The sequence below is a fragment of the Erythrolamprus reginae genome, chromosome 5 (genome assembly GCF_031021105.1).
Source record: "Erythrolamprus reginae isolate rEryReg1 chromosome 5, rEryReg1.hap1, whole genome shotgun sequence".
Classification (NCBI taxonomy): domain Eukaryota; kingdom Metazoa; phylum Chordata; class Lepidosauria; order Squamata; family Dipsadidae; genus Erythrolamprus; species Erythrolamprus reginae.
Genome location: NC_091954.1, coordinates 94,899,355 through 94,920,103, shown reverse-complemented (window position 1 = coordinate 94,920,103; position 20,749 = coordinate 94,899,355). Strand labels below are relative to the sequence as shown.

At 35.3% G+C, this 20,749-nt stretch overlaps 1 protein-coding gene across 2 annotated transcripts in view; it reads left to right on the top strand.

Annotated features, from left to right (window-relative positions):
* IFT80 (intraflagellar transport 80) overlaps positions 1–20,291 on the top strand; it is a 75,466-nt gene extending 55,175 nt beyond the window's left edge. For both annotated transcript variants that reach the window (XM_070753540.1, XM_070753541.1), the window contains 9 exons: positions 1,719–1,882; positions 5,099–5,163; positions 6,208–6,343; positions 8,272–8,419; positions 10,774–10,945; positions 15,480–15,569; positions 15,807–15,979; positions 17,415–17,538; positions 18,749–20,291. In XM_070753540.1, coding sequence (XP_070609641.1) covers positions 1,719–1,882; positions 5,099–5,163; positions 6,208–6,343; positions 8,272–8,419; positions 10,774–10,945; positions 15,480–15,569; positions 15,807–15,979; positions 17,415–17,538; positions 18,749–18,862 — 1,186 coding nt within the window. In that variant the 3' untranslated portion in view covers positions 18,863–20,291. The remainder of the gene's footprint in view (positions 1–1,718; positions 1,883–5,098; positions 5,164–6,207; positions 6,344–8,271; positions 8,420–10,773; positions 10,946–15,479; positions 15,570–15,806; positions 15,980–17,414; positions 17,539–18,748) is intronic.
* The last annotated feature ends 458 nt before the right edge of the window (positions 20,292–20,749 follow it).

The window sequence follows — 20,749 nt, the reverse complement described above, 5'->3', positions numbered from 1 at the left end:
AAAGCAAGTTTATATCCATTTTTAATCTATGGTTGGAATTGATTATTGTTGTTATTGTTATTGTCTCTTTTTATAAACTTCCTTTTTTTTCACATTGAGAATCTTTAGAATGCTGAGAATCAGGTCCAAAATTATTATCTTTATTGGTCTGTAAATTGGTCAGCTGATACTCCACTCCTTTATACAAATAAGCTAATTGAAAATGTATTATATATAGTAATTACTATATATATATATATATGTCACATGTTTTTGCTGAATTTGAAAATTAAGAGAGACTAGGATAGTCTTATTTTGGCCTCATCAACTAGCCATACCCTCATACTTGAATACTTGAACTTGCAACCTTTGCCTTGTAAGGCAGAGAATTAACCTCTAGGCTACAGTATCCAATCCCTTCAAGCTCTGTACCAGGGAAGAGTTACATGTTTTTTATGTCGAATCACAGCTCCTTTTTTGCCTCTCGGCCCAACCCAGGGCCATTTCCAAGGCAGTTAATTTATTCATAGCCGACAAACTATATTCTGTATGTGTCACATGTTTTTGCTGAATTTGAAAATTAAGGGAGACTAGGATAGATCTATTTCGGCCTTATTTTGGTTTCACCAGCTAGCCATACCCTCACTGGGACTGGAACTTGCAACCTTTGCCTTGTAAGGCAGAGAATTAACCTCTAGGCTGCAGTATCCAATCCCTTCAGCTCTGTACCAGGGAAGGGTTGCATGTTTTTTGTGTCGAATCACCCTGGTATATTGAAGGAACATCACAGCTCCTTTTTTGCCTCTCGGTCCAACCCAGGCCAACATGTATATATATGTTTTTTCTGTCAAATTTTAATTTAAAAAAATTTTAATTTTAAAAATTCAGCAAAAACATGTGGTACACACACATACACACACACGTATATATGTATATATGTAAGTCTTGGCATATTCAGATTTTTTCCCATGTAAGTTGGCTTCTAGGTACTCATTAAGCAAGAATTTTTTAAAATCACCATCAGATCATTAGTTATTTCTTATATTTTATTTTATTTATTTTATTTATTGGATTTGTATGCCGCCCCTCTCCGGAGACTCGGGGAGGCTAACAGCGGCAATAAAACAGTGTACAATAGTAATTTTGTATTATTATTAACATGCTCTGATACTAAGGAGCTAGACATTCTACTCCCTCTCCTTACCTGAAAAGAATTCTGTTCCAACTGCTAGTGGGTGTGGCCAGCAGATAACCCCTGTGGGCTGGGCGTTTAGACATTCTACTCCCCCTCCCCACTTGAAAAGAAGAGAATGGGATAAAATAGAGGAGGTTTCTATGGGGCAAACTTGGGGGAGAGAGGATATAGGAGAGGGTCAATAGGACCAACCTGAGGGAGAAAAGGGGAAAGGAGGGGCCCATGTAACTACTCGTTAATGTTGAACCTTTAACTGTCAATTTATCAAGCCCAATCACATAGTTTCATAGTGAAGCACGGGTAACCAGCTGCTAGTGCTAATATATGCATGTTGGATAAATGAAACAGGATTCATTCAAAATAATATTAGACAACCTACAGTATTTTGACAGAATGGAAAACTCTAAAAACAAATGCTAACATATTTTATAAGTTAAATAATGGAATAAACTTGTTAAATAATGCAAACAATTTACAAAACAATTATTGTTACTATAATATTAACCAAGTTATTGATGACTATAATCTCATCCCCAACACTTAGGCATTTTGTTCTTGTTGATGGTGGAGGAATCTACTTATATTCCTATGAGGGGCGTCTAATTTCCTCTCCGAAGTTTCCAGGCATGAGAACTGACATACTGAATGGCCAAACCGTATCCTTGAGTGGTGATACTTTAGCTATAAGGGACAAATCTGATGAAAAAGGTATGTGTACACATATATTTAATGTAATGTTTAAAGTATGTTTTATATGTTAATTAAAATATATGAAAACATTTCCTTCCTATATAAAGTGAAAACATGACTCTGAAAAGATTATTCATTCTCAGATATGAGGATATGGTAACACAATCTTCTACTTGGAAACATTTCTGTCCATGATAATTTAATGCCCATATGTATCTCTTGTATTTTTTAAAGCCACAAATGATTTATAAACAGTATTTTAGATTGAAAAGCAATTCTGTTTGTTTTAAAAACCAAGCAGTAAAATATTTGTGAAACAATATTAATTGCATAATATGTTTGGAATCAGCCACTACATCACATGATAGTACAGAATTGTGTTCTTTGTTCTTTTTTTGTAACACTTTTGCCATTTTGTCTGTTTTAATAATCACCAAAGTAAAATAAAAAACCCAGCTTTTACTCTTTTTTATTCTTCTTTGAGAAACAGTGGAATTTTAAATGTATTCAGTTTTCCTAATTTTATTTTTCAAATTATCATCACAAGTATTTAAATAAAAGCATATTTAAAAGCATGAGCAATGAATCGGAGAAGGAAAAACTTGCATCCCCACTTTCTGAAGTCAGAAGTTACTTTCTTGTGTTTACACAGCTGGCTCAAACTAGCAATGAACTTAACTCTTTTTTTCATATGTAACCAATAAGATCAGAACAACACCTGTTCTTATAACAGCACTTTTTCCTGCCAATACAACCAGTGACTGCAAACCAATATCCTGTATCCTTCTGAAGAAATTCATGATATTCAAATGGAACAGCCTTTGAAAGTTCAATATGTTTATTGCATTGAATTTAAATGAGATTATTAGTTAGATTTGGCATGTAATACCACATTGTTTAGATTGTGTTTAGAATTAATAATTCCTGTAAATGCCTTTGCATTCTGAGATGTTTACTATACATTATTAGAATAATAGTGCAGAAACTTCACATGCAGAAATATTGAATAGTTATTTAACCTTAAAGTATAAATTAGACAAAATCAAAATAAAAAACTGTATTTTTGTTGGCTTTAATGAGAATCATGCAGCAAAATATTTATCCCCAAATGTTTTCACTTTGCTGCTTCAGCACCAAGTCTGCATTTACCAAGAGTAAATTGAAGTTGGAAAAGGGTTCCAACTAAGTTTGTGATAAGTCAGCTTTCAAAGAAAGTAATTCAAAGTAGATCATCTTAAAGTAGTTTAAATATATTATTTTAAAAGTGTATTGATACTTATTACTTTTATTTATAACATTTGTTTACAGTATTACAATTGTTCACTTTACTGTACTCTTCAATTAAAAATACCACATTACAGTATGATGGGTTCCACTCACTGGCTTATATTGCAGAGACATGGTGTAAAGCAAAAAGTGATGGGAAGAAAGAAGGAAAATAATAAAGTTTGCAGATCACTCATCCACTAATGTATCAGACTTGGAATGCAAATATTTATACAACCATCCAAGGACAACAAATAGATTTTTGAAAACTATTTTCTGCCATTTGTTGGTCATATGGATTTTTCTAGCCCAGATGTGATAACTCCGCTACTACAGTAATTCTAAAATAATAGTCCTAGACCATATTCCCATGTATTCTGACAAATAGTTTCTATAGAGACAACTTTAATGGGTTTTGTTTTAAACCTCAAGTTAATTAATGTGAACAAAATCAAAATTTCAATACAAATTACAAACAAACAAAAAAATGACAAAGATAACATTTTAAGTTTTCCATCTGTAACTATTGTTTCTCGAATGTGTATAATAATTATTGGCAGTTTAATAGCAGTAGTGTTGACATGAAATTGATTGTTCTTGTTGTTGGAAGAAGGCGTTGGATTAGTTTTTAAAGAATGGTACTTACCGTGATCCTCAAAACAAAACAATTTCCCTTAAAAAACATGAAATTAATTTTTTTCTATTGTACGTAGTCTGATGGGGCTCTGGGATTATAACATGAATATTGTATGTTGCATAGAGAGTGCTCACCCTATCACAGAATGATTGAAGTAAACATTACTAAAATTGTAGACCTATATATATGAAAATTCATATTCAAATCCCTGCTATACTGTGGGTCTTTATTTTTCATTATTTCTCTTACTCCTTCTGAGTAAAGCTAGTTATCTAGTAATTCAAGTTAAAGATTAGTCATACAAGGTTATAACTGTAAAATGCAATCCAAATTCTAAAGGAATTTAAGTTCTTACCAGTTGCTAAACTTCAAGAGACAGAGATTGCAATATCAGGATCAAGTGAAGATGAGATTTCCAATAATCCATGACTTGGAATTTTCTACAAACTATACATGATTGTATATACATTTTCTAATGCAATACTGGGTGCAATCATATGATGATCCATATGAAGCCACCATAATTTATGGCCTTAATTTCAAGTTTAACTAGTCTTCAGCTGAGGTCCACTCATAATCGTACTATAATTTGCATCTCTTTGTACTATAACTTAGTTATATAGTACGTAACTTTGTACTATAACTTCCAGCTAGAAGGAGATGGTGGTCTTATAGTTAGAATTTATGAGGCCAGACTATGCGACCCGATACTCAACTGTTACTTGAACCTGAGCCTTCCTATGTGCCTTAGCATTATTCTGTTCCTTGAGTATTACATCTCAGCCAGGAGAATGGTAGTTACAAAACTACTAAATTGAATCAAAGTTATACGGAATTTTATGCCTTTTTTTAATAGAAAATTTTTATTTACAAATACATATGTAAGCATTTTATACCTTGAAAAGAAACATAGAAGAATAGAAATTACTGTTTGCCAAATTGAGATAAACTGGGATAAATTGCTAGATTACTACCATGATTTCCCCAAAATAAGACCCTGTCTTATATTTTTTTGAACCCTGAAATAAGCGCTTGAAGGCTTTATTGTCATGCATTCAAAAGCCCGATTGGGCTTATTATCAGGGAAGTCTTAATTTGGGGGAAACAGGGTAGCAATAATCTCTCAAAAGAATATGACTTAAATTTTGCACCAACTACAAAGTAAAGGTTATCAATGTCCTTATTTGAACTGTTAAATGTAAATGCATGGAGGTAGGGCCTCCATTTGATACTTTTTTTTTGTATGTTTACCATCATTACAGTAAGAGACTTTTGAACATAAAATATCCATATAACTATCAGTAATCATGTTATCTTTTTTTTAAAAACAGTTATTGATCTGTTTGAACCTTTGTCTGGCAAACCATTAGGAGATGGAAAACCCCTTAGTCATAAGGTAAATAATATTTAATATTTCTGCAGTTTATATTGGAAAAATTATAATCTGATGAACAATTTATATCAAGAAGTTACTGGCATTGAGTAAACGTTTACCCAGATTCTATCTTCTATTACCATAACTTGTTTCAGTTTGAAATCTGATCAGTCTGAGCAGATTCCTGCAGAAACTGTTATATGGTTACTGAGAGGTCAGTTGTGTTCATTGATGTTTATTCTGAGACTGAGTTGCAGGAAGACTTTTTTAAAACAATAAACAGTAAGAATCAGAAGCAAAATTATTGAAAGCTGATATTGCTCAAACAATAAGATATTAATTAAGAATTTGTATTCCTTGTCTAGGCATCTTTATCTCAGTTCCTGTTCTTATAAAATAACATGAAAATACTAAATTTTATTTGAATGAAACCTCGATATTGCAGTCACATGCCACAACTGTTCAACTGGAACATGTTATGTCATTTTAATCTATTTTTTCTGGTGATAACAAAAGAATTTTCTTTTTTGAAATGAGGGAAACCATTTAATCATGCATGAAGTTCTCTGAATCAATCTGAAATATTTAAATAGTAGCTCTGATTTAAGAAGGACCACACAGTTGTCTTAAATATGTGGATTAATAATTCTTTATCTATTTTCTAAAATTGTTTCTTTCCATTCCCATTTTATATGGCTCTGAGCTACTACGTTCCATTGGGAGAGATTGAGAAATAAAATATGTGTGTTATATGGAAAATCTGTAGTTTCCATTTTAGATCATCTTCTACCAATCCCATTTACCTTACCTCTTCCATCATATTATAAGAACACATTTTCTAAATTATCTGTTATTTTATTTATTACACTAATTTATATGGCTGTCCAAGTCTCACAGAGTTATCCTTACTGTGTTATAGCAGTAAGTATAAGTAAATTTTTAATTGATAAATTGTACTATATCGTTGACACTAGCAATATTAATAGATTTGAGAATGCAAATCTTTATTACTGTAAAAATTTTGCTTTGATACAAATGTGGGTTTTGATTCAAATATTGTTACAGACAGAAATTGTGGAAATTGCCTTAGATCAGAAGGGTCTTACAAATGAAAGGAAAATTGCTTTTATTGACAAAAATAGAGATCTTTATATAACTTCTGTGAAGAGATTTGGAAAAGAACAGAAAATTATTAAAATAGGTAAGAACTGGCTTACCCTCAACCCTAAAGTTGGTATTTAATTGGATTGCAAATTCATTTTATCTTAATAAGAAGATAATAAATGTCTAGTTTGTGAATTTAATATTTTAGAAGGAACTTCGTTATAATGAAAAACATTGTTAGTACAATCTTAAATGTTATGTAAAACTCCAAGTTAATTGTCGCAATTGAAAAAAATCCAACTCTTCCATAAACTCATAATGTGGAAGCTATAATTAATCAGAATTGAATTACTGTATTACATATTTAAGAATACTCAAAATCTTAGCAGTAACAAGTTTTTTTGATGACTGCAGTGTATGGCTATAATGTGAATCTGGTTTATCTAACATGGAGGAAAAATGGCTTATAATAATAAATAATACAATAAAAATTCAAACTTGAAGAAAGAAATGAACTTGGTTTAACATAATTTATACAACATCTGTGCACTTGTAAATACTTATCATTCTGCAAAGATGCAGTGAAAAATATATTTAAAGAGGGAGGATAAGCAAATCTTGGAAGGTTTGTCCAAGGACTACCTCTTCTAAAAGTCATACAATAAATCAAAATTCCCTGTATTTTTCAGAGTATAACTTGCAGCTTTTTCCTTCCTAAAAGAGGCTGATAATTTGGGTGTGTCTTTTTTTCAGCCCTAACTAGCTGCTAACGATCTTTCTAGCTCTTACCTTTCAGGCTCTTTCATTGTTTCTCTCTGTGAAGAATGTTTTCCAAGCCCTAAGTCTTTGCAGGGCTTTTTTTATTGTTCTACTTGCTCTACTTCCATGTGCTAATGATGTTCTGAGCTCCTACTGGCTTGCAAGCTCTTTCAGTGTTATGCTTTCCTAATTAAGGTTTTTTAAAGCCCTAACCAGGGCATAAAATAATGTGCTGAAGCTGACCGCACTAAGGACATTAGCCAGATGAATACTTGGTAAGCAGATTCTTTTCCCTATTTTTCTCCCCCAAAACTAAGGTGCGTCTTATACTCCGGTGCATCTTATATTCTGAAAAATAACGGTAGGTTAAAAGAAACAACTAGAACAGCAAGTAGATATTTAGATGAAAAATAAGGCCATATGCATATATAATCATTGAAAAGTTTCAGTAGTCTTTAGATCATGGGAAGGGATGGGTTCCTACTTATCTCACTGCTGGTTTGCTCCCTCCCATGCCACATGGGCATGGTACATGAATGCGCAGTAGTGAAAAATCCAGGGGTGAACCGGCCCAAATCAGGAGGAACTCATCCCTGATCATGGTTTCCCAATTCCTGGTCTATGGACCAGCACTAATCCACAGTACTTCAGCAACTGGAGTCTAGATTCTAAGAATCTGAAACAGTTCTTGGATGTTCTGTTTTTCTGGGGGAGGGGGGGTGTTAATTATTATTATTATATTGATGGTCTTTGACTGTAATAAAGGTCTATTTATATTTATGCAATTGGGCCCTGCAAGCAAGCAAAGCCCCATTCGTAGGATGCAGACAGCATGTCAAATCACATCCTCTCTGGTCCACGGAAAAATATTTCTCCGTGGAACCGGTATTGGGTGCCCAAAAGGTTGGGGAGTGCTGCTCTAGATAGTCTAATGGTTAGAGCAGGAGTACCAAAAATTGCCAATTTTAAGACTTATGAACTTCAACTCCCAGAATTCTCGGAGTTGAAGTCCACAAGTCTTAAAATTGCCAACTTTGAAGACTTCTGGATTAGAGGGACCTTACAAAGAGACACTGGTATAATATATAAGCAAGTATATTTCTAAAGCATTAAATCTCAAAGACTAGGTGGTACAGCTGTAAAAATGAAAGCAATGGATAAAGAGAAGCTGGTTACTCATTAGTGGCACTTTTATTAATCTGCGCACTCATGAATAGATTATTCATCCAGTTTAGTTGACAGATACTTAGTTTCTTTTTTGTTAAGGAACAATGGTACATACTCTGGCATGGAATGATACATGCAACATACTATGTGGTCTGCAGGATACACGTTTCACAGTCTGGTACTACCCCAATGTAGTGTATGTAGACAAGGATCTCTTGCCAAAAACTCTCTATGAAAAGGATGCAAGGTATTTATTTGTTTTATACTACATTAATAGCTTTATCTAATAATATTTTTAAATATAATATTTGAGACTTGAGACTCTGGCACAGGTAAACAACAATTTCTGATCTGATACTTTAAATAATAATAATTATTATTATTTATTGTATTTAACAATACAACACAGCAAACAAGATCACCATGCTGGATTTCGTATTTAATCACCAGTCGGGTGCATGATATAGTGGCAAAATATGTGAGCCGATCCCAATAAAGCAGCCTTTTACAACTGACAGATGGAGATTTTGCCAATTCCGATGGTTTTCACATGTCTGCTGAGATCCTTTGGCACTGTGCCCAGAGTGCCAAGGACCACTGGGACCACTTTCACTGGCTTATGCCACAGTTGTTGCAGCTCGATTTTCAGATTAAGATTAATAAATCTAAGCCATTGTATTTCACTCATTCCCTTACTTCCTTACTCATTATTCGTTTTTCTTATCTCCTGTTGAACTATAGGCCCCTAAAAAATGCCACAATTACTTATTATCAAAAATGAAGTATCAATTCATATTAAATATTATGTATGTTATATCTGACTTACATCGTTTACAATACAAGGAAAACCAGGTATCATTCAAATTCCAAAACTCAAACACATTAAATTCTTTCATTATTCATTATACTATGTCTTCCCCCTAATATAAGAAATATGTCATTTTAAATTCATTTCAATGAATTAATTTATACCAATCTATAATATAATTATATTTACCCAGAGTTATCACTTAATTATATAATTAATTGCTTTTAAATAATTGTATTGGATTTAAATTCTTAAGTAAAAACTTATTCATTAGCAGTATCAATATTGTCATCATCAACTATATTTTCAAATAGATATTAATCATTCAGAATCCCACATTTCTAAACATTCATTATGTGAGGACCCGGCTTATGGGGGCAATATTCTGGCTCTGTTTTTAAAAAGTGCTATTGCTAACATGTTGTAAGCCACCCTGAGTCTTAGGAGAGAGGCGGCATAAAAATCAAATAAATAAATAAATAAATATTTTAAAAATAAATCATTATAAGGTAATCATAGTAATCAAATAATCAAGTAACAATCATAATCAGATATATGTATAAAATATTCATCCATTTTCTTGAAGCTTCCATTATATTTTTCCAAGTTTATTCCCCCCCCCTTTTTTTCTAAAGTTGTAGCTCAAAACAAAAATATTGATTAACAATGTAATATATTCATATTAGACAAATTTCTTGACAGTTACAAAAATTAATCTGTGGAACAAGTTGTGAATGGTCCAACACTGGAAGTTTTTAAGCAGATGTTGGACCTTTCTGAAGTAGTGTAGGGTTTCCTGCCTAAGCAGGGGATTGGACTAGAAGACCTCCAATGTCCCTTCCAGCTCTGTTGTTGTTGTTACCGGTATATTGTTTTTATTATTATTATTATTATTCACAGTTGAAGGCCCTAAATCAGTTCTTTGTGGGGTTTGCCGATCCCAAACAGATTGCCGATAATATCCCTCTTCTTCACTGCCCCTCCAGGGCAGTTCTGACTTAGTTCTGACTAAACCAGGTCCCCAGGTGAAAGGTATTCGGGATTCCCCTGCTGAGCGCGGGGAACTCAGTGTTGCCGTGGCGCTTGGCTACACCCCTCTCCTGATAATTCAAATTATTTGAGGAGCTAGGAAACCCTAAAAGGTATTCAGGTTTTGATTTAAAAAAATTTAGCCTGACTGTTCTCTATTTTGGACGTTTCTGGGGGATGGGTGGGGAGGATGTATTTTGTTTTATAGAAGTTTAGACATTTCCAGCCTAATTTTGGCACTTTAATACCAAAAATTAGGCCACTGAATGTCAGAAGATTTTAACTGTGTTTTATTTTGTTTCTGGGGTTTAGACAAGGTATGCAATTGAAATGCATTTTGTTTTGCAGAATTTCAACACTATAACCAAGAGTGGCAATTTTGTTTGAAGGTTGTAAATTAAGTCCAGGGCAGGGACATTAATATGAACCATTGGTTGTACATACTTAATAGAGAAATACTACACCTAACTTGTCAGTTGCCAAGTTTACTAAATGTGATGCTTCAGAATAGAAACTTCCAGATATTTTTGGATTGAACAATTTAAAAAAAACTACACAAAAATTGGGTTGTATTCTTAATCGATAAATTCTAGATTAGCAGAACAGGAAAGTCCAGCCTTATTTCCACCATGATCAGTGCATACTCAGATAGAGATCATAGTTGTTATTTTAAATGTAATGTCTGTCTGTTTCATCAGTATCCTATCTAAACTACATTAATTCTATAATAGTGTTTCTGACTGTGTTCTTTTTCCCCCCAATAGTGAATTTAGCAAAAGTCCCCAAATCTTAAGTTTTGTTGGCAATCAGGTAACAATCAGAAGAGCCGATGGTTCACTTATTCACATTAGTATTTCACCATATCCAGCTATTCTTCATGAATATGCGAACAATTTGAAATGGGAAGATGCTATCAGATTGTGTCGCTTTGTCAAGGTAAATATAATGTTGACTTTTAGAAAAAGGTTAGTGGGGGAGAGACATGTTGACTTCTTTAATTTTAAAAAACAGATTACAGTATTGTAATAATCCCTTCAGAGCCCCATCAAAAAAGGTTTTCCAAGGTAATTTTATTTGTGTGATTTATGATGCACTGAAAGGGACCTGCTTTTAGAAAAACTATACATATTATATCTTCTACAGGTAGTCCTCAATTTACAGCTGTTCATTTAGTGACCGTTCAAAGTTAAGACACTGAAAAAAATGACTTATGGACATTTTCCACAATTACGACCATTGCAGCATCCCCGTGGTCATGTGGTCACAATTCAGATGCTTGGCAACTGAACCATATGAATGACAGTTGCAGTGTCCCAGGATAATGTGATCAGGTTTTGCAATCTTCTGACAAGGAAAGTCAGCAGGGGAGCCAGATTCCTTTTAAGAACTGCAGTGATTCACTTAACAACCGTGGCAAAGATCATAAGATGGGACAAAGCTCACTTAACAAATGTCTCACTTAGCAAGAGAAATTTTGGGCTCAATTGTGGTCGTAAGTTAAGAACTACCTGTATTTTCCTCTACCTCAACTGTACTCAACTTCAAATATATTTCAAAATATGTTTGTCTGTTCTTTGCTAATAAACTGGAGACATTTTCTTACATTTTAATGTTTGGCTGCCTTTCTGATTATACTTGCCACCAGAGAGTTATGTATGCATTTCTGAGCAGTTTAACTGTAGGTTTAGCTATTATCATAACACTATTTACATTCTGATTTATTTACATACATAAGAACAGTCATTTAAGGATTGTGACAGGGTGGGGGAAAGGAACATACAATAGCCTCTTGCTTGCTTATCATAACTTCCTTCTTTCTTCCTTCAAGAATAGCCTTTTTATCACAGTGCACTAGTGCATTACATCTCCTAGCAACATGTACAGTAGTTTTGTAGCAGGTGCAAAATGAATACAAAAGAGAAAGCAAACTGAGCAGATTGCTGGATCCTCTATGGTTACCGATAACAGCAGGAATATTTATTTGGTTCTTTTAAAAAAAATTCTTCATTACCTTTCCCGTATCCTAGATAATTGTCAGATGTGATGGTTCTGTTAATCTCTTATTTTAAAGCAAAAATTTAGGGACAGGCAGGGACTCTTTTCTCCTGCTATGACATTCCATCAGGTATTTATTTTATTAATTTGTTTGTTTATTAGATTTGTATGCCGCCCTTCTCCGAAAACTTGGGCGGTTCATAGGATACAATGTAAAACAAAGCGTACAAAACAAATCTAATAAGTTAAAAAACCACAGCTAAAAACCCAATATGTTAAAATCAGGTAATGAATGATGCTGTTCAAAGCTGTCACAAGAAAGCATCCCCTTTGAAATGATTAAAGCATCTAACCCATTTGCATGTTCTTCAAAGATGATTGGGAGCAGTTTCCTTCTCTCTTTTGTGCCTTTTTCATTCTTCTTTCCCCATCCTCTTAGCTGCAAGGAACAAATTGAGCCAAAAGCCAAAATACTTTTAAAGTCAGTGATGGCAAACCTTTTTTTGGTTCATGTGCCAAAAGGGTGTGTGTGGGAATGTTGGCATGCATGCACGTGCCCACACCCTTCTCTCCTCTCCATGCATGCACGCACACCCCCACGCTGCCCTCGCACATGTGCACAATCCCTCCTTGTCCCTGCACATGCGCACAAACTTCACGGAAGCTGGGTACCCCCCCAAAAAAAGTTTAAATGGCCAAACCAGAAGTTTGGGAAAACACACTTCTGGTTTGCTATTGTGCTGTTTTTTGCACTCTGGAGGGTTCAGGGAAGCTTCCTGAAGCTATGGAGTGCAAAAAACAGCACAGCGGGCAAACCGAAAGTTTGGAAAACATGCTTCCGGTTTGCCCATTGTGCTGTTTTTTGTACTCCAGAGCTTCAGGAAGCTTCCCTGAACCCTCCGGAGTGCAAAAAACAGTATAACAGCAAACCTAATCAAGAAGCTGCCAACTCAGAAAAACAAGCAAGCATTAAATACCAGCTTAATCAATAAACTACCACAGAGAAAATGACATTCCCACAAACACTGAAGGAGCAAACTACGATATATAAACAGAGCAAAAGTAGTTCCTTTCTAACACTGAAGATGTTCCATAGTCAGGTAATGAAATGTCTGCGAGCAAATAACAAATCTCAGAGAGCACCAAGAATTCCACAGCAACCTTGATCAATATATATTTCCCTTTTCTCTATAATGCTATCTAATTATATGTTTTTATGTTATGTGAGGCAACTCTATCCGTCTTTTTAAAAATACTTTTCATTAGAATTTTTCACATTAAAAAAGACAAAACATAATTTCACTAATACAGCTTGGCGTAATCAGAATTTCTTCATTCTACGTTTTCCGTATTGTTTTTAACTTAAACATTCTTACATCTATTTATTTCTTTATACATGTTATAGATTATATTACATCCATTTAAATTTCTACAATTACATTTTTTACATAATTGTTAATGTAATAATTACATAATTGTTTATATCATCCTATATTACTTTACACATTGATTTTACTTTTTCTTTCAAGCCAATCCTACCATCTATTCCATACTTTATTATTTATTTGTTTGTTTGTTTGTTTGTTTGTTTGTTTGTTTGTTTGTTTCATTTGTATGCCACCCCTGTCCGTAGACTCGGGCCAGCTCACAGCAATAATGAAACAATGTACAACAAATCTAATATTTAAAAGTACGGTAACTAAAAACCCCTATTTAAAAAGCAAGTCATACACACAAACATACCATGCATAAACTATACAGGCCTGGGGGAGATGTCTCATTCCCCCATGCCTGATGGCAGAGGTGGGTTTTAAGGCATTTACGAAAGGCAAGGAGGGGGGGCAATCCTAATCTCCAGGGGGAGCTGGTTCCAGAGGGTCGGGGCCGCCACAGAGAAAGCTCTTCCCCTGGGTCCCGCCAGGTGACATTGTTTAGTTGACGGGACCTGGAGAAGGCCAACCCTGTGGGACCTAACTGGTCGCTGGGATTCATGCGGCAATGATATATAATACATTGTTTCCCCTCCATCTCTCAATTCCGTCATTAGTTTATTCATCTCTGCTCATTCTAGCACATTTTTATAATCGTTGCATTCAAGGGTATTTTCTCTTTTCTTACAATTTTGAGTGAACGTATTTCTCGCTGCGATAATTATGTGCTAAATAATATAATTTATTTTCTAATGTTTTCTTTTATTATCCCTAATAGATACAGTTCTGGCTTCATTTCAGTTTTTTGTTCTGTTATTTCCTCAATCCATTTTTATTTCCCCCCCCCCCCCAAAATATTTATTTGCTTGAGACATATCCACCACATGTAGTAGAATATCCCTTGTACATGATTACATTTCCAACAGTTGGGTGGTATTGTTGAATACATTTTGGCCAATCTCACTGGTGATAGATGCCATCTATAAAACATTTTAAGTTGTCCGGTTTTCAAAATCTTTTCGAATCTGTGATAATAATTTTATATAGTTGTCTTCTTTTATGGAGGAGCATTTTGTGGTCAGCCAAATTCCTAGGTACCATACTTTTGGAGTATAAGACACATCTTTTTCCTCCTTAAAAGAGGCTGAAAATTTGGGCACATCTTGTACTCCCCCCCCCCCCCCAGTTCTAACTAGGTGCTAAAGATCTTCCCAGCTTCCTACTCCCTCAGAAGAAGGTTTTTTCTAGCTCAAAGTCTTTGCAGGCTTGTTTTCATTCCTACTTCCTCTGAAAAAGGCTTTCTCAGCCCTAACGCAGTGCTAACAATCTTCCTGGCTTGCAGCATTTAGTTCTTTTTATTATAATCTTCAATTATAAATGCCATGTCATCTGCAAATGCCTATAATTTATATTCTCTGTTTAATGGTATAAACTCACCTATTAAAAGAAAAAAAAACACTAATTAGGCTACAAAGATTAAATATAGATATAGTTTGTATATAGAAGTTTTATATTAAAGAAAGGCATAGTAATATTTTGGATTGCTCCAAATTAGAAAAATTACATCTGGCGTTAGCACAAAAAAAGAAAAGAGGAATTGCGGTATATGTAAAACATTGGATAAATTTGAGGACGATATTTAAAGATAAGGGAGATAGAATTCTGGTGGTAGAAATAAAACCTAGTCAAAAAAACTACTCTATTAATGACAGTCTATGCGCTAAATACAAAACAGGAGAATTTCTATTAAAAAGTATTGGAAGAAATTACAGATTTAGACTACAAAAATACTGTATGTGTGTGATAGGTGATTATAACGCAGTGGTAGCTAACAATATTATATGGTTTTATAACCAGCTGATGTTATGTTTTTTTCTTTATTAAATGTGTATATGATCTGCAAATACATTGCACTATAAATGTATAAGAACAGGGATAGCCCATTGATTCTTAAGTAGCGGTTACATTACATTCATATCAATTTGGCATAAGATTAATGTTTATATTCTATAAGAAGTACAGTTACTTTAATATTTTATTTTCAGGATCAAACATTATGGGCTTGTTTAGCTGCTATGGCAATAGCCAATAAAGATATGAACACAGCAGAAATAGCCTATGCATCAGTTGGTGAGGTAAGTAGAACAGTTCATTACATAATAACTTTCACTGATTGTTTGTTTGTTTGTTTGTTTATTTGTTTATTGGATTTGTATGCCACCCCTCTCCGTGGTTTTGATTGATTGATATTTCATGCTAACCGGTTGCAATTTAAAGGACTCTTGGCATTTACTGCATTACTTAACTTATTGCAAAACTAGAGTTTAACCAACTTTATTGGGTATATCATATTTATTTTTTTAAATCAACAGATTGATAAAGTTCAGTATATCAGTTCCATAAAAGATCTTCCATCAAAAGAATCAAGAATGGCTCATATTCTGCTTTTTAGTGGAAATGTCCAGGATGCTGAAACTTTGCTTCTGCAAGCTGGACTTATTTACCAAGCGATTCAAATTAATATTGATCTATACAACTGGGAAAGGTAATACTTGGTTCAGATTTGGATTTAACAGTTTAAATCAGTGTTTCTCAACCTAAGCAGCTTGAAGATATGTGGACTTCAATTCCCAGAATTCTCCAGCCAGCTATACTGACTCAGGAATTCTGAGAGTTGAAGTTTACATATCTTCAAGCAACCAAAGTTGAAAAACACTGGTTTAAATGATACCTTACATAATTTTATACCATTCCAATTCCTTTTTTTCTTTTAGAATTAGTGTTGATGTAATGTATACCAAAGTTTGTGATATGGCATGTGGAACTGTTGATAAGGAAGCACAGGCACCAGCCCTATTCTTTACACAGACTTTTTTAAAAAAGCTTTTGTACTTGGTTTTAACATCATTATAACATGACTACATCTTTAGCTCCCTGTAGTCCTGATGATGTATGCTGCTCACATGACTAATGCCCAGATTTAGAACACCTAAGATGTATTTTTGGGGGGAAGGGGCTAGTTCTTTGGCTCGCTGCTTCCCTCCTTCAGGTTGGTTCCCTTAAAAATAAATTATCCTGAGTTTAGAATGATTTTGATTTTCATGATTTTTCTAACATATGTATATCATACTAAAAATGCCATCTGTGAAATCTCTAAAATACCACAAGGTAGCCTTAGCTATTCTTCTTTAAAAGTTCAGATTTTATGCCAATGTATAAATATGGAGCAGTGGTGTTCTCACCTACTTTATAATGAATGTAACATATGTTAACAATAGAACGTAACATGTTATTTATTAACTGATAAAATGCATACGAATCCCCAACATACTTAGGTTTTCTTAGCAGTATCTCATTTTGACACCGCATAAGCTTATGCATGTTCAGTTTCAACAAGACTGATATTATGAGGTTTTTGTCTCTGGTCCTTTAAAGGAAAAAATGTTACTGACAGCTGTATTAATTTCAGGTGTTCTCAATGCAAAGCGGTAATTGTTATATTGGTAATAGGAAGCTGTTACCCTTTTAAAAAGAGCCAAATTTGAAAGTTTCCAATCTAAAGTTTCATAGATAGAAAATTTATGTGAGGTGTATAGTGTTCTGATTTGCATATTCATATTGTACCTGTAGAACCTTCTACATAATAATAAAAGCGTGGGAATAACTTTTTAATTGAACTACTGTCCGTCAGTAAGGTAGTATGAAAGGGAGACAAAAAAGCAAGAAGGTTTATCTGAATTGTTCATTGGTATAGCTTAAAATGATTAGAAAACATAAATAAACCTATTTAATAGGGAAAGTAGTTTTCAATTAAGGCAATTGTTGTTGGCCTTAATGTTTGGTTTCTTCTTGCTTTATGATAAAATGTTTGCTTAGTGCAGTTGCTGTACAGAATCCATATTCATAAAACCAAGGCATTTGCAATCATTTTGGTTTCTGAATTCGGCCTGATGAGCTTATTATGCTTTGCTTTCTTCTAGAGCATTAGAACTTGCTGTGAAACACAAGACGCACGTTGACACAGTGCTGGCTTACCGACAAAAGTTCTTGGATGACTTCAGTAAAAAAGAAACGAATCAGCGATTTTTGCAATATGCAGAAGGGGTAAGTATTCTATGGAAGTTGAGTTATATTTTTTGAAACTCTGCCTTATAGCTATAAAACAATTTCAGACTGTATGTCAATGTGTATTTAATAACACTGTGTGCTTATACTTTAATTCACAGTATGAAACAAAATCAACAACTTGATTTTTTTTCAGGATTTCCACTTTGAGGCTCAGTTATTAGCACTGATGGAATAGGGCCAAAGTGTTAGGGGATATCTCTTTACAGTTATGAAAATCATACTGTGGAAATACTGTAGAGTTAGATAATATAGGTATAGAATTTTTATTTTATAGGAAAAGATAAACTTTAAGGCAGTGAGGATTGCTGCTAAAGTTTTCAGGTTTACGATTTCACAAGTATAGGCTAATCCAGTGAAAGAAGCTGTCTTATCTTATTCTGATGTGGCGTTCTGAGGAAACATTAAACAATAGACATGCTGCTTAGCTTATTAAAACTTCTCTAAGGGAAACTGAGTTTTATTTGAAAATCATATGCTGCCTTTGGCAAGCCGTACCATAATGTTCACACTCCTTTGCATAACAAGATAGAAACTTAGAATACTGTCATATGGGACTCAACTGAGCCAGTAGTATCTGGCAAGTTTTGAATATACCATAATATATCACAGAAACAGCCCCTTGAAACAAGATAAAATAGTTGTGGAAAAGAAAGGCTTCATATGTCTTTGAAATCACAACAGCTATCATGCCATATTTGATGGAATTAGAGCCATAATACACAGTTGGCAAGGAAGACAGCTGAAATCCAAATAATTTTATTTCAGAATCTAATTCTCATGTGATTGCAAGTTTATCACAGAGAGGGAAAGTATAACACATTCTTGGAACCAAAGAACTTGATTCATAGTTTAAGCAGTTTTTGGGATTTGGTCATTTAGTAATTTTTGAAAAAATTAACTAATTCATCAAACTGAGATCATTATAAAATAAAATGGGCTAAAATATTCTGTTTTTCCTTCTGTTCCAGTGTGTGTGTGTGTGTGTTTTCCCCTTAACTTTTACAATTAAGAAAAAGTTTGAACCAAAGGTAAAATGCAGAACCAGAGCAAGCTGAACAATCTTCTTGGGCTAAGCTAAGGAAATCCCAGATACAGTACATGTATGCACACACAAAAGCACACTCATAACTTTTTCCTCTGCCCAAATAAAAATATTTTTCTTTCCCTTCCCCTCTTGATTTTATAGCTTGATGTTAACTGGGAAAAAATCAAAGCTAAAATTGAGTTGGAAATTGCAAAAGAACGAGAACGAGCTACTGCTGCTCCAACAGCCAGAGGAAACATGATGATTCAGCGCTAAGAGTTGTATTGATTTTATGAAATATGAAATTTGTATATGTGATTCAGTATATTAAGTTACTGATAATATTGATACACAATGTTTAGTTTTTATAGTTACTTTAGAAAATGAATTTGTACGTATGTAACTTGCTGGAATGATAAATAAGTTTTTGTTATAATGTTCATATGAGTACTCTAAATCAGCGTTTCCCAACCGGTGTGCCGCAGCACAGTAGTGTGCCGCGAGACATGGCCAGGTGTGCCGCGAGAAGCTCCAGCTGGGCGGGGCGCTATCGGCGCCCCTGCCTGAGTGTCGTCCTGTGGATGGTCTTGGGCTTCACAGTCACTTCCTGGTTCCCTCTCCTCCACCGCCTGTGTCTCCCGCCGTCGCCTCCCACCAAGCCGTCGCCCGTTGCCGTGGGTTCCTCGAGTGGGAGCTGCCGCTTCCCTCCGTCCAGCTCAGCCACGCTGCCGTAGAAAGCACAGAGGTTATTGCCACCGCTTCTGCCTCCACTCAGGGAGCCACCGTGGTCACCACGCCTTTTCCTCTCGCTCAGCTCAACCACGATGGCTCCCTGAGTGGAGGCAGAGGTGGCGGCAATAACCTCTTGGCGGAGGGGAAGCGCTGACGGGCTCTCCTCCTTCCCCACCCCCGCGCTTCTCTCCCGCCCTGGCTTTTGCTTCGCCCCATGATTCCCCCGCAATTTCATCCAGGCCACCTCTTGCCTCCTTTTGAACTGCGGGGAAATCTGCAGGCGAAGCAAAAGCCAGGGCGGGAGAGAAGCGCGGGGGTGGGGAAGGAGGAGAGCCCGTCAGCGCTTCCCCTCCGCCAAGCTGCCTGCTTGTCCTCGCGCCTCGTTGCTACCTCCTGCCTTTTTCCAGGGGCCTTTGGAAGGTACCCAGGGAAGGGGGGGGTTGGGGGTGGCTGTAGTGGCTTCTCGTCCTCCTCATCGGGCTGCTAACGCCCGCCCGGCCCCTCTTGCATGCAGTCCCTTCACCGAGTGCTTTTTTCTTCTCACAGCTGAGGCAGGATTTGGAATGTCGGGGGTGTGTGCGTGCGGACTCCGCATCCCCCTGCCACCCGGAACATTTAAAATAAGAAAAACCTTCGCCGGCCTCCGCAGAGAAGAAAGGAAGAGAGAGAAAGAGAGAGAGAGCAAAAGAGACATAGCAAGAGAGGTAGAGAGAGAGAGAGAGAGAGACAGAGAAAGAGAGAGAAAGAAAGAGAGCTAGCAAGAGAGAGAGAAAGAGAGACAGAGAGAGAGAAAGAGAGACAGAGAGAGAGAGATAGCAAGAGAGAGAGAAAGAGAGAGAAAAAGAGAGAGAATGAAAGAGAGATAGCAAGAGAGGCAGAGAGAGCAAGGGAGAGAGAAAGACATATAGGGAGGGAAGGAGGGAGAGAGAAAGAGAGCAAAAGAGAGAGGAAGAAAGAAAGAGGGATGGAGAAAGAGAAAGAAGGGAAGGAAGGAAGAGAGAGAAAGAGTGAGGGAGAAATAGAGCGAAATGGAGGAAGATTTTTTTTTTGTCAAAACTTTTCTTTAGCCACCCCCCCACCCCCCGTTCAGTGTTCCCCAGGATTTTGAAAATGTGAATAATGTGCCGCGGCTCAAAAAAGGTTGGGAAACACTGCTCTAAATGAACAGATTTCTAATATTATATGAACTGTTACTATTAAGGATGCATATTGAATCTGTCACATAAACAAATGGTCAGCTATTCTGATTAGTAACAGGCTATTGTTCAGCATGAAATCTGAGAATACATTTGCTTATTATATGTAGAGGTTTTACAATTAGCTTTTTTTAATGAAACATATGTTAAGATATTTTCAGAAAATATTCTCAATTTAAGTTATCATATCCAAACTTCTTTTGTCAAGATCTCCTTGTTTATTTGTTTATTTATA